We start from the raw sequence: 14,439 nt of genomic DNA on the forward strand, positions 1-14,439 counted from the left end.
GTTTCTTACATGAATAGAACCAATGAAATGCACGCAAATATAACTAAATACTCTTAAGAATTTCGCAATTAAATGCGAATAAAAACAATACATTACAACACAAATATCATTTAGTATAGACGACAAATAATAAATAATATTTCATAGGTTTTTCATCGGTAAATATAATATTGCCAGAGATTAGGAGGCGTCATTTCACTAGTAAATTTATGATACTTAATTAAGTTGGATAAGTAAATATTCTTGCTAAAAGGAATACGAATTTATTAAGTAAATGTATGGCAGAAAAATTCACGTATGTACAACAAGTAGCAAAACACTAAAACGAATATTGTCGAACATGTAGGAAATGTCCTTATGAATGAGTATATGAGTTTGGTCAAAATTATCTTAGATCATACATACTGATAAAGGGTAGTGCCGGCCACATTAATGATTAACCGTCTCTATGACCATTGTATTTTTTCCAAACATTGAATTATTAGTGCCACTGCATTCTTAATAATTGTATTTACGAATGGAATTGTACGAATTGTATTTACGAATGAGACATACAACGATTAGACGAGTTGACGAACGGATCAGAACATTTAGAGATACTAGTGGATAAATTTATTTTACTGACAACCGTAAGATTAAAGGGAGCAGAGGTTATGAATGAAGTCTGCATGATGCTCTTCGTCTCCCTTTTAGTAAATCTTATAATCAGAAAATTGTAACGAATGGTGGCGCAAAAAGTAATGCATAATCGGAGAATAATCGATGTTTTAGGATTTCTAAGACCACTAACCTGTATTATTTTGAAAATAGGAGCTAATGGATCAAGATAGATTTATGAGAAGGGATTCCGTAACGGTAAAATGTTGTTTCACCTCAACAATATTGCACGCTACAAATGAACGCAAGACGTGAACTGAACCCATGCTTTCAAAAAAGTTAAGAGATCGTAAGTTCATCAGCCAATCATTGACGGCCTTTCAAGCAAAATCCACCAATCATAGACAAGAAAATAGAGCGTAAGTACTTACGTTCACTTAGCGAGTTTTGAAAGTATGACCCCAGAACGGTACATGATATGAACGTGTCGCAGCTTGTTGCTGCATGCAGTCCAAGTCTTGCAGCGAACACACCTTCCATCGTTCATGGAAGAATTACTTAATTGTTCATCATTTATGGAACAGATTTTGATTTCAACTGAACATAAGCTGTATGTAAATAACTTGTAAAAATAGGTCGCTGCCACAAACACACGTGTGATCTCAAATGCAATTTATGGTAAGATTTTCCGGGTTAAAGATATGTCCTGTACGAGAAAACATCAGACGTAATTTGTTCTAATACTTATAAAGAAATCTGTATATGGGGTCGGGGTAATATGACACCAATCAATGAATATGTTATAAAAAAGCTAATTTTCGGAGATTAAAGTTTTAGATGTTAATTTTGGCTTTTGTTATTGGATTAAGAAACTTGATTTACATGTTTTGGCACTGCTAGATACGAGAACACTGCTCTAACTCAGTCCTATCTCTATGACTACGCGATACAATATACTAATACATTGCGAAGGAGGGACATAGTTTCTCATGGTACGGAAGTATTTGGTACGAAGATAGTTTGGTCAGTTGCCGTCACAGGTCAAAGCTAACAGCGCCTGGTAAGTAATGTGATATTGGCTGAGCAAGAATTGCTACACTGTTAGAAAAATTATCGTTAACGGTATTACCGGCGTTTCAGTGGCCGGTGGGCACGTGAAAAGAAACATCGCGTCGCCGTTTTTATCCTAATTTTACACTAGAAATCCGTAAAACATCTGATAAAAACGGCGAAACAGTTTATTTTCACGGGGCGACCGGCCACTAGAACGCCAGTGGAACCATTTTTTCACCGTTTTTTTCTAACAGTGTATACTCTTCACGGATGTTGAAGCATCAACACTTAGAATAGTTAGAAAACAAATAAAATATGCGTTGGAGTTGCCTGCATAATATACTACTGCTACATGAAGCTGAGAATCGTATTGAAAAGTACGGCACTAACGCGGTTCAGGAATTCACGGGTGCATGGAGTTCACGTCGGGGCAAGTGACATTCGGTTTAAACAATTAAACAGTAAATTTTCAACAGAGTAACTACTCTACACTCTGTTTACATTCAAGGGGCCTCTCAAAAGCAACAAAGGAGCTATTTTAGTACTAACCACTCGACTCAAGTGGCAGTTTGCTCGCACTTACCATGGGCAATAATAAGCTTAGAAAAGGCCTTTATAAAGTGCGATAAAAAAGTGAACGCTATAATTCATTCTAAAGACTCAGTTCAAGACTAACTCACTGGAACAAAGACTTACACTCTAGATGGCACGGTGGGAGTTGGCCGGTACAGTACAGGGCCTATACTTTCAAAAAAGTTAAGAGACCGTAAGTTCATCAGCCAATCATTGACGGCCTTTCAAGCAAAATCCACCAATCATAGGTAAGAAAAAAACAGAGCGTAAGTACTTACGTTCACTTAGCGAGTTTTGAAAGTATGGCCCCAGAACAAGAGAGCTCGTCATCACAACACTGCTCAGCTAGGAGTAACACGTGTGCCTATATAATGTCATTACTGTTACTCGTTACATTAATGTCATTACTATCATTACTAATGTAATGTCATTACTGTTACTCGTTGCATAATTGCAGCCAAGTGTTCCTTTCTACTAATGCAAATTTTACGATCGAGGGGCAAAGTGAGATTTATATTTACTGCAGACACTGATGAACGGAATTACAATGCAGTGCATTGAGTTACACACGCTCGTCAGACATGAAACGTTATAAATAAGCGCGTACATCTTTACCCTCAATTCTCATACGTATGCACAGATGAACAAAATAAATATTACAATCCGACTAATGAAGATTTTGATGAGTTAATAAGCGACTTATTGTTAAAGCGGATTATGGATCTAGCCAAACACGTTGTTGCTGAAGTGCAGTTCCGACCAATTCATTAATTTATGGACTGCTATGTTGTTTCTTGAAGGCTGCGCGAGTGATGTTGTGAGAGTCGGTAATGGCTGTTGGATTTTCGCTTGCTTGTTTTTAGCGCATTTTCTCATTTATGGAAAAAAGGTGCTATTGTCCTCGTCATGTCCGTCCGTCCGTCTGTCTGCCCGTGACTCCACGAACGGACGGACAATAAAATGCGTTCTGTGTCACTCACTGCAGTGAGTACTGAGTTATATTTTTTTTATATTACGCCTACACCTGTGCGTTGGCTGGTCTCACCTGGCAAACAAGCTATAGTGTGCCTCCTAATTATGCCAGCCTCTCACAGAACTAGTCTCGCAGCAAACACTCATTAGAACACATGTGTATACATGTGTTCAGAACACATGTGTATATGCCAGCTACTCACAGAACTCGTCTCGCAGCAAACACTCATTAGAACACATGTGCATACATGTGTTCAGAACACATGTGTATATGGCAGCTACTAACAGAACTAGTCTCGCAGCAAGCAGCAAACACTCATTAGAACACATGTGTATGCATGTGTTCAGAACACATGTGTATATGCCAGCTACTAACAGAACTTGTCTCGCAGCAAACACTCATTAGAACACATGTGTATACATGTGTTCAGAACACATGTGTATATGGCAGCTACTAACAGAACTTGTCTCGCAGCAAACACTCATTAGAACATTTGGACTGACCATGATTGGCTTAGCCAGAACATCTCATCAGAACACATGTGTATACGCCACAACGATCACATGCATCATATGCTCAGCTTTACTCACTTTTCTTGCACGTACAAAATTCATTTTATTAGAAATTCAGGTTAAAGGATCAGGATTGTGTAGTTAATTATAAAATTGTCGGATGAGATGACACTCAGACATGGAATATTAAACCCAGAAAAAAGTCCCAAAACGATCTAAATATCAAGCTGAAGTAACTTGATTCGTTGAAAATTTAAGTTACATTTCGTTTTATCAATCTTCGGCACACGTTTAATGAGAATCGTCATTCCTCAGCTCATCAACGAATAAATCAAGATACGCTATGCAGTCGAAAGTTTCACCATAAGCGCAGTAATCAACATTAGCAAAATGCTGCAGTATTCTTAAGTATTGCAGAATTCTTGCAAGCAAACGTTTAACAAAGCCTCAGTGGGTCTGACACTAACATTATATTGGGCTTGGGTTAACATTCTATATATGATAGCGAATATTTTATATCAGAGGTCGTTATGCGCTGCATTAAAAGTCTTGCCAGCGATAACGTAATTATGGAAATAATTCCTGCATTTATTAATTATGTAATAACTCCTTTAAATTAAGAAGTAGACGTCGAGACGAGTCTGTAGGATTTAAGAAGAGAGCTTCGTCAGCTAACATTAAGACAAGAAAACGAGCGAGAATCTCTGGCACTCGTGTCTAACAAAATACCCGTACTATAATTATACAAACAATAATTGTAATTATACAACAAGGACGACAAAAATATCTGCAGAAATTCATCGAAACAATGAAGAATTATTTTAGTTCTTTGTACGATTGACGCCGGCTTTTCATGTGATATGGTGACCCCAGCATAAATGGTTAGGCCATCTTTTTAGGACACAGATTTTAGTCTTCGTAAAATGTTGACAGCTAGATGCGGGTTTCAAACCCGCAACTCAATGTTTCGATGGCGCTGTGCTCAATCACTTGCTCACATCAATAATTTCGACAAGAAATTTCACAGCTGTCAGAGGGTTTCGAACTCGCAATCCGCTTTTAAAATCTTACATCTTATCCACGCGACCACCCCGGGACTTCTCTGGTTCGGAATAACGAAATTTACCTTTTGAATGCTCACCCGGCAACGCTCATTAAATTGGATTTCGTGAACTTTCATCAATTACTAACATTTAATATGTTATAACAAATGAAAAACAAGTGCTACACAGCGGCGCCTATGGAACACACACTTTAAAAATAACCTTCTCGCGCGAAAAAATCAGTTAAACTCTGTTCATTCACATCTAGGACAAGAGAATCATCGGAATAATTGACAATGTGTTGAGTCTACACGAATATACACAGAAAACATTATACGTTAACAGACTTAAGGTTTTGTAACAAATGATGAACATTTGGCGCACGACGAGCAGAATCGGGAACTTCATCTTGCTGTGGCACCAGACTTGCTGGCGTGGGGTGGCCAGGTTCATCAGATGCGACGTTCGAGTCGTCCAGCAATGCAGATACACTCACTGGAGGCTGTTGAGCTAATGGCGCAGTGTTCAACTCTTGCGTGACTACAGCTTTAGTTATCGCTACCTCTGGCTTTAACCTGCGTGTTCTCTTAAAAAAATTGCTGTCTGCTTCACTGTTTGTTGACTGTCTGGAATCAGATTTCAAATCTTTGGTAGCTATCAAATCATCACTTGATATTTCCCGAGTAATATTCGCTTGAGTACATGACTTTTGTGCACCTTTCGCTTTTTCACTACATCGCTTTTTACGTGTTTCTCTGTCTTTTGAAGGGGAGATATTGTTTTTGTCTTCGACCATCGCCTCTGGGGTTCTTTTTGCAGCGGATGAGATGGTGGGCGCCTCAGAAGCAACTGTGGCTGCGCTTAGCTTACGAAGAGGTAGGGACAGATTTGAGCGAGGCTTTCTTATGGGTGAAGTGATTCCCTTACTGTCGGAACTGGGTTTCTTTGAAAAAATATTTGATGAATTAGAAGGGTTGGATTTGCTGTTTTCATTCGATGTAGGAACATTTTTTTTACTTGAGCCCATCCCGCTTGTCGATTTTTGACTCGTTTTCTCTTCAGCCACAGTGACGGAATTCACGTCAAGAAGATGACAATTAGTGGCAGGCTTAGAGACGTTGCCGTTGGGATCCTGCAGTTGTTCTGGCTTTGCCATGTCAGGATATGGCAGACTTGTTGAAGACGAAGATGAAGATGACTGTAAAGGCACGTCTGAATGGTGGTGGTGGTGGTTAGGGTGATGCTTTCGAAGGCGATGCTGTTTCAGTTTCATGGTGGGCTTATCTGTAGAATAAGGTTTACTGGGAAAAGTTGAGTCGAGCTTGTGTTTGGCTGGCGTTTTGGCTTCAAGAGTTAGACTTGAGTCTCTAGATGTGGAGTCGTGCACAACTTCGTGTAAAGGTTCTTCACTAGGCTTCATTAGTTTGGCTTTACTGCACCTTTTGCTAGAACATTTTTCGTTTCGTGGTTCATGCCTTTTGCTTCTTTTCTTTCTGCCAATACCAATACTCGTGAGAGAAGCGTCCATGGAATGATGATGATGGGTCAAATGATGATGGAAGGCCTGATGGTGCGCGTGGTGTACTGGGTGAAGCGGATGGTGCAGGTTCAGGTTACTAATGCTTGAGGTAACTGTTTCTTCAGAAGTTGAGGGCGATAAATTCCCTATTATAAGTTTTTCCTCATTAGCATTCCTACTATCTTCGTTGATGACGTTATTAACAGAAACATTGTTAGTTTTGGCAGAACATGTAGAATCGGTTCTCTCAAATACAGGATGAGTTGGGGAGGAGGAAGTATTGCAAGGCCCGCCGTCCACTTCCATCCCTACGGAAGACTCGACACTCAAGGGCTCCGTGGCCGGGGATATGACACTGTAAGTGTTCTCAGTGTCCCCGGCTTCGGTGTCCCCCGTCAAGCTAGGACTCGAGGACGAGGTATGGACGATCATCGTGTCATCCGACGTGTGGTGAGAACCTACATCTTCATCGTCCTCGCTGGCCTCTCTCACCAGCTCGTACACGTTAGACGACGCGCGTGACGATGTAAGGTTATCAGGGTACGTGTTTGAAGGGTCAATATAAATCTGCCGCTGCATGGAGTATTGGTGACTTCCAGAGCTGGTGGGGTCTGAATAATACATCACCTCTTCACTGTCAGGTCTGATCGACACGCAAGACGACACGTCAGCGAAGTATATTTCTGATTCTGGATCCATTTTGCCTGTACTATACACAGACTTTGGGTCACTCACACTCTTCAAATGTTTCGAGCCTGGCTTATCAATATTTATTTCTCTCTGGATTTTCGCAAAGGAATTTATGTCTTTGCTATCACAAAATATGGTGTCGACGCGCTCATCGCGCTTGTGTTCAGTGACGTCGTCGAGAGACTTGACTTGTCCTAAAGTTAGTTTCTTGTCCCTATGTCTATGAGGTAGAGAATTTGTACCGTGAGAGGTAGAGTCAACGACGTCACCTTCACTGCTGGGGATAACGTCCCATTTCTTTTTATGACGAGCGCGGGGGGGCCTGCCAAGAGGACGGCTTGGGGAGGTCACGTCCTGAGCCTCATGGCTGATGGCTAAGCCACTCATGGTCAGTCCTCTTCCTGGGGGACTGGCGGGGCCTCTCATGAGGTCAGCCAGAGTCGGGGGCCGGTGAGCAGGGGACATGAGAACGGACGAGCCCTCGTGACGAAGACCTGACGGTGCAGTGTCTCCTCCACGTGACGGCGACATGGACTCGCCAGCCATGGTGGTGACGTTGGCAATATTTTCGGTTGAGGTGGGTTGTGAATAAGGAGGAGGAGGGCCCCAGAGATATCCAGGGAACGCGTCGGGGTACCCCATGGGCATGAAGGCCTCGGGGAAGGAAGGGGGAGGATAAGGAGGCAGATGCAAGGCGACCCCAGGATCAGATAGCGGACGGCTGCCGCGGGGATGTCGGAAGCCAAGACGCCCCTCCAAGCCCCGGGACATGAAGGGCCTTAGCAGGACGCCGGAGTGATGAGGGTGCTGGCGTACTCCGTCTTCCACGCAGCCCCTGCGGCAGGAAATGTACAATGAATTTGCTACGTTCTTTGCGGCATGTTATATTAAATATCTAACAGGATACCACTGCGAATCTCATCAAACACTACAGAAAGAGACTGCTGGAAGTTATAAAGGTGAAAGGACATGCCATTAGAATAGAATAGAATAGATCAAATATTTTATAATCAAATAATAGATCAAATATCGCAACGTATATTGATTATTATTATCACAACTATGTTAACAGGTATTTCCCAACTGAACGAATAATTTTGTTTGAAGGTGTTGGGAAATTTTTGCATGTCAAAACGCTTTGAAATTACATTTTGTTCTGAAAATGTAGTGTTATTTTCCCAATTACATACTGCTTAGTTCAATCAAATCTCAGGCTCATACATTAACTTCCGAGTTATTCAAGAAAACATTTAAATTAAATGGATGTAATAATAATTTAGTCGCTAAATGTAAAATTATTCAAGGTCACATTATTTATTTTTCTGTAATTCAGGTAATTGAACTCTATATAAGCATGAACGTCATCACTTTAAATCTGTTTGCCATTAACCTCTCGTTGAAGAACTTGCTGTATGAAATGTATATTTGCCCGAGTTTTTAAGTAAGAATTTTGGCGCTACGCCGGAAGCAAGTAAGAAAAAAGTGTAAGCAACACGACTGCATCAGTGTAAGCAGCACGACTGCATCAGTGTAAGCAACACGACTGCAGCAGTGTAAGCAACACGACTGCAGCAGTGTAAGCAACACGACTGCAGCAGTGTAAGCAACACGACTGCAGCAGTGTAAGCAACACAACTGCAGCAGTGTAAGCAACACCACTGCAGCAGAGTAAGCAACACGACTGCATCAGTGTAAGCAACACCACTGCAGCAGTGTAAGCAACACGACTGCATCACGAGCATATTGTTACCGTGCTAGCGGGTGGGACAAACCCGTTGTCCACTTCAGAGTTAAACAGTGGAAGCTATTAATCTTGTGTAGACTTTAAATGAATGAATTTTCTATTAAAAGTATACTTAGGGATAGTACAGCAAAACATAAACAAATGAAACAAGTGAAGAGTGTGGCATTGATCAGTGGGCTTACTGGCAGTTCCACTGATAAGGGTTATGAGTACTGTTGGCTGTTCTAGGCCAAAACCTTAGTTTATAGGGAGCACAGGGTAGGACTAGACACTAGAGTGACAGTGACACCAGGTTTGCACTTCCAGACTAAACACAAATACACGGAATGCCAGTGGCTGCTAGTTACTAAATGACAGAACAGAATTGAACGCGACTGTCGTTAGTTGTGCAAATAAATCACTCTGAACTAAAATGGAAATAATTAAATTGAGTTAGACGGTACTGAAAAATAATGAATTAAAACACAGACTGGTTGAGTGATCAAAGGTCAGATGCCTTCCGGCAACAATATGTTTAGTCTTAAAATGCCTCGTACGGAACAACTGAAATCTAGAAGCGATTTTAAATCTACCGTCCGTAAGGCCAGTCTAGTCAAGAAAAGTACAAGAATCGGCGACAGGCCTATCCAGGCCTATTCTTCAATGCCGAAGATACTATACTATACTATGCTATACTACGGTATACTATACTATACTACGGTATACTATGCTATACTATACAAACCTACGGTATACTCTACTATATTATACTACGGTATACTATGCTATACTATACTAAACTACGGTATACTATACTATACTTTACTATACTATACTACGGTATACTAGACTATACTATACTAAACTACGGTATACTATACTTTACTATACTATACTACGGTATACTATGCGATACTATACTATACCATACTATTTATACTATACTTAGTATACTATACTATCAGTCATCACTGAGGAACAGCACCACTGACCCGGCAGCATAGCTCGGGTGGTGCAGGTGAAGCAGCAAAGACCGCGCGCCGTTCCCGCCAGGCGTGTCTGCCTCGGGGCTCAGGACGCCTGACGACCAACACCTGCACAACATAATAATAATAATAATAATAGCGGTTTCAGCGTTTATTAGGCCGTAGGCCAGTCGCCGATTCTTAACATCGCAGAACATTCACAGCATTTTGCGGTCTCGAACTCGCAACTCACTGCTACAATTCTGCTGTGCTTAACCGCCCGGCCTCCTCGCCGATTCTGACCAGAAACTGACGCGCAGAGTTGGATCGAACCCACGCCTCTCTGCGCCAATCTTGGTACTCTGAATTGTAACCACTAGGCACTTGTTACATGACTTGTTCGATTACTCTATATTAGGCAATATTTAAAAGCTACGAGTTCCAACTCTTTTCTTGCTCATTGCCTGTACAAGAAATTGGTTTCCACGAGCAATAATGACGACCCTAAGGCCACCAGCTGCTTACTAATGACTGAATTTATTTTTTTAGAAAATTGTTTTTGAAGTACAACCTCTCAAGTTGGCTTTTTTGAGTTTTGAGTTATTTACGGCACTCGACACCCTACGCTGATTGTTCACACGAAACACGACTTGTGCGTAGATATTTCAAACCTCAGCACCGTGATCCTGCAACACTCCCAGGACAAAGCGAGCATCCATCACGAATGTTAGCACCAATGTTATTCTTACCGCATCACGAACGCTTCTCTTGCCCCATAACCAATGTTATTCTTACACCATCACGAACAATACCCCACAGAAAGCTCGAGCGCAACGCTCCCTCTGGTCAGTAGTTTACATCAGAATAGTTTGCGATACAAGCCAACGAGCGACATTAATGCTAGTACAAGATTACTTCACTTGTCATCGATGGTGTCCCACAAGGCGTAGGGGTAGAGCACCTACCTCTCATCGATGGTGTCCCACAAGGCGTAGGGGTAGAGCACCTACCTCTCATCGATGGTGTCCCACAAGGCGTAGGGGTAGAGGGCCTCCTGTGTTATGGAGGTGGGGAAACCATAGTCGTCGCTGCAGCAGACGCAGTCGGGGGCGAGGCGGGTAGTGGCTGTGATGGCACTGAGGGCTTCACCTCCGTCACGTGTCAGGTCTCCTGACCCTGGTGACGTGAGGGCGTAGGGGCGGCGGTAGAGCTGACGGCGACGAGACTCTAGCTGCGACCAATACATCTTCTTCTTCTCGTGGCTGCGGCGGTAATGGATCATTGTCATCATGGCTTCAATAACAAGGGGGTGTTTACAGTTGGTTACTGTATTACAATGTTAGAAAAAACGGTGAAAAAACGGCCCCACTGGCGTTCTAGTGGCCGGTCGCCCCGTGAAAATAAACTGTTTTGCCGTTTTTATCAGATGTTTTACGGATTTCTAGTGTTAAATGAGAATAAAAACGGTGACACGGTGTTTCTTTGCACGTGCCGACCGGCCACTGAAACGCCGGTAATACCGTTAACGGTAATTTTTCTAACTGTGTATATAATGGGGCTAAGGGGGGTGCTTAATGCACATAGTTTAATTGAAACCCAAATTAGGAAGAACATGTCTCGTCACTAAAAATCTAACGTATACGCTTGTACTGCATTTCTTTGATCGATATTTCTTTTATCTGAAATCCATTGCGATCATGAATATAGTAAACCACGAAAAAATTGTTATCTGTATGACTACCGAGGAATACCTCAGTTATCCTTCACTTCAGGAAAAGTTGTTTCGCTGCTGGTCACATCGTAAGGACCAGCTTTACAATTAATGTCACTTCAGCACATATGTCGCAGGTCTTTAAAATAAATGATTTTTTTTTATAAATAAACTGTACCACTAAACGCTAGCGACATTAAAACCGCTTCGTAGTTTTCAAGCGGCAATTGAACCCAACGAATCGTTAAGTTCTGACTACGTACTATACGGTGTCTTTTACTATAGGTGTCTTTCATAGGTACTTTATAGGTACTATACGGTTTATAGGTACTGTACGGTGTCTTTAGACAAGCGGCGAGTTATGTACAGTATGTACTGACTGGCGACTTATGTGTTATTGACCGTAACAGCTGGTACACGAGCACGTGCACCAGCTGAGTGCTCACCTCAGCAGCTGGTACACGAGCACCAGCTGAGTGCTCACCTCAGCAGCTGGTACACGAGCATGCACGAGAAGATGGACACGAGGATGCCGATGACGGACAGGCCGAACATGGCGCGCAGGCACGCGTACAGCGGCCCGTGGATCACCAGGCACGAGCGCACGTGCGAGAACACGTACCGCTCGTCTGCGTAGTAAACAATAATTTAAATGTATAACGTACATATATATTATTAAATGTACAACGTACATATATATTGCATATGCATTTATGCCGTCTGCATAGTAAACAATAACTTAAATGTACAATGTACATATATATTACATGTACATTAATGCCATCTGCGTAGTAAACAATAACTTAGATGTACAATGTACAAATATTATATATATATAAATGCCATCTGCGTAGTAAACAATAATTTAAATGTATAATGTATAAATATTATACATGTACATGTGCGTAGTAAACAACAAGTTAAATGTACAACGTACATATATATTACATGTACATTAATGCCGTCTGCGTAGTAAACAACAATATAAATGTATAATGTGTAAATATTGTACATATATATTAATGCCATCTGCGTAGTAAACAACAATTTAAATGTACAGTGTACAAATATACATATGCATTTTTGCCATAGATAAATACTTCAGAAAAAAGAAGCGGGCCAGATGCAGGAGCAATAGTAAGATAATCATTTCTCATTATAATACGATTATAAATACATTAGTGCCTACAATGGAGATATTAGAAGCAATGAAGAGCTCGTGAATATGAGCGTAAAAGAAGATAATGAATAAATACAAGGATATTATGGAAAAATTACCTTGCAATCATTAATAAATACAAGCCATAGCTGGAGCAACGCTGCTAATAATGTTACTTTATAATCCCTTATATAATAATAAGCTGTCTTGATATCAAGTTACAAGTGTACTGCTGGAGCACCATTGCTAATAAGTGTAACTTATAATGATAAGTATAATAATACAAAGCTGTGTTAATATACAAGTGTATACGCACTGTGCTGTCCAGGCCCTGCGATGCCTGCGTAGGGCGTACAGGTACAGGACGCTACACCGCGTTGTATAACAATAATAAGCTGTGTTAATATACAAGTGTTAACAATAATAAGCTGTGTTAATATACAAGTGTTAATAATAATAAGCTGTGTTAATATACAAGTGTATACGCACTGTGTTGTCCAGGCCCAGCGATGCCTGCGTAGGGCGTACAGGTACAGGACGCTACACCGCGTAGTATAACAATACTAAGCTGTGTTAATATACAAGTGTTAACAATAATAAGCTGTGTTAATATACAAGTGTTAATAATAATAAGATGTGTTAATATACAAGTGTATACGCACTGTGTTGTCCAGGGCCTGCGATGCCTGCGTAGGGCGTACAGGTACAGGACGCGGCATCAGGCAGGTATTCGCACTCATGCAGCGTCTGGAGACGGTTCATGTGGAGTACAGTCGTGGTCACGGTCACCACCACGCACAGTACTGCGCATACCAGGCACAGACAACCGCACAGCTTGATCTGTACAATGACACAGTGCATTAGTGGCACAGACAACCGCACAGCTTGATCTGTGCAATGACACTGCATTGAAGAACAGACTAGACGAAGCTATGCAGGAGCATATGTTCAGTCTTAAAATGCCTAGCAAATTACGGACCAGGCAATAAGTCCAGACGAAGCTATGCCGGAGCATATGTTCAGTCTTAAAATGCCTAGCAAATTACGGACCAGGCAATAAGTCCAGCAGCTATCTCAATCAATCGTCAGTTATGGAAAGATCGGGTTCCAAAGACCGGATCCCTTGTGAATCAAGTCACGAAAAGTTCAAGAATTGGCAACAGGCCATGGGCCTATTACTTCAGCGCCGACACTTCTATTCTATTCTATTCTATTCTATTAGTGGCACGCAGCAACTTGCACTCGTTACAACCATATATATAATAGTGCAACTTTGATCGCTGGCAAGGGCATATGCTTTTTTATTAATAATTTTCTTCTTCGTTTAGTAATAATTTACAAAAAATCTCGCATAAATGAAGAATTTCTGCCTAACTGTACCAATATTTGGTTATGTCTACAGCTGATATTACTTCAATGTACTACAATTAATGGACAAGTCATAATAGACAAATTTTAGAGCTAGATTATTCATGGCAAGCAGAGCTGATTGCGGTTTTTCTTGTTACTTGAAGTTATATTGCGATGATATTTCATTTATAAGAGCCTGTATTATTATTCGTAGAGCTGAGGTGCAATACTTGAAGTTATATTGAGAGGATATTTCATGTATAAGAGCCTGTATTATTATTCGTATAGCTGAGGAACAAGTCTCACCAGCAGCGGCAGGCGCAGCTGTCGGTGTATGAAGCTGCACACCATCGCGCCCGTTACCATTTGCTGTACAAACAAAAAAATATATATCATCAAAATGTATGTCGAAATATCATAAAATATCAAATATCATCAAAATATGATCGACAGCAAAAATGTCATCACATTCCTACACCATTTGCTGTACAAAAAAAAATATATCATCAAAATGTATATCGAAATATCATCAAATACAAACAAAAAACAACTGTACAAAAAAAAAAATTCT

General features: G+C 41.0%; 1 protein-coding gene across 1 annotated transcript; it reads right to left on the reverse strand.

Annotated features, from left to right (window-relative positions):
• Positions 1-2,486: 2,486 nt before the first annotated feature.
• Positions 2,487-14,219, reverse strand: LOC108673573. The gene is made up of 6 exons (XM_018161424.2): positions 14,175-14,219; positions 13,181-13,358; positions 11,844-11,988; positions 10,659-10,910; positions 9,676-9,777; positions 2,487-7,795 (listed from the first exon to the last, which is right to left on the reverse strand). Exons 1-6 carry the CDS (start codon positions 14,217-14,219, stop codon positions 5,083-5,085), a joined length of 3,435 nt encoding a protein of 1,144 aa, XP_018016913.1. The 3' UTR covers positions 2,487-5,082.
• Positions 14,220-14,439: the final 220 nt, after the last annotated feature.

The sequence above is a fragment of the Hyalella azteca genome, unplaced genomic scaffold (genome assembly GCF_000764305.2).
Source record: "Hyalella azteca isolate HAZT.00-mixed unplaced genomic scaffold, Hazt_2.0.2 contig1740, whole genome shotgun sequence".
NCBI lineage: Eukaryota > Metazoa > Arthropoda > Malacostraca > Amphipoda > Hyalellidae > Hyalella > Hyalella azteca.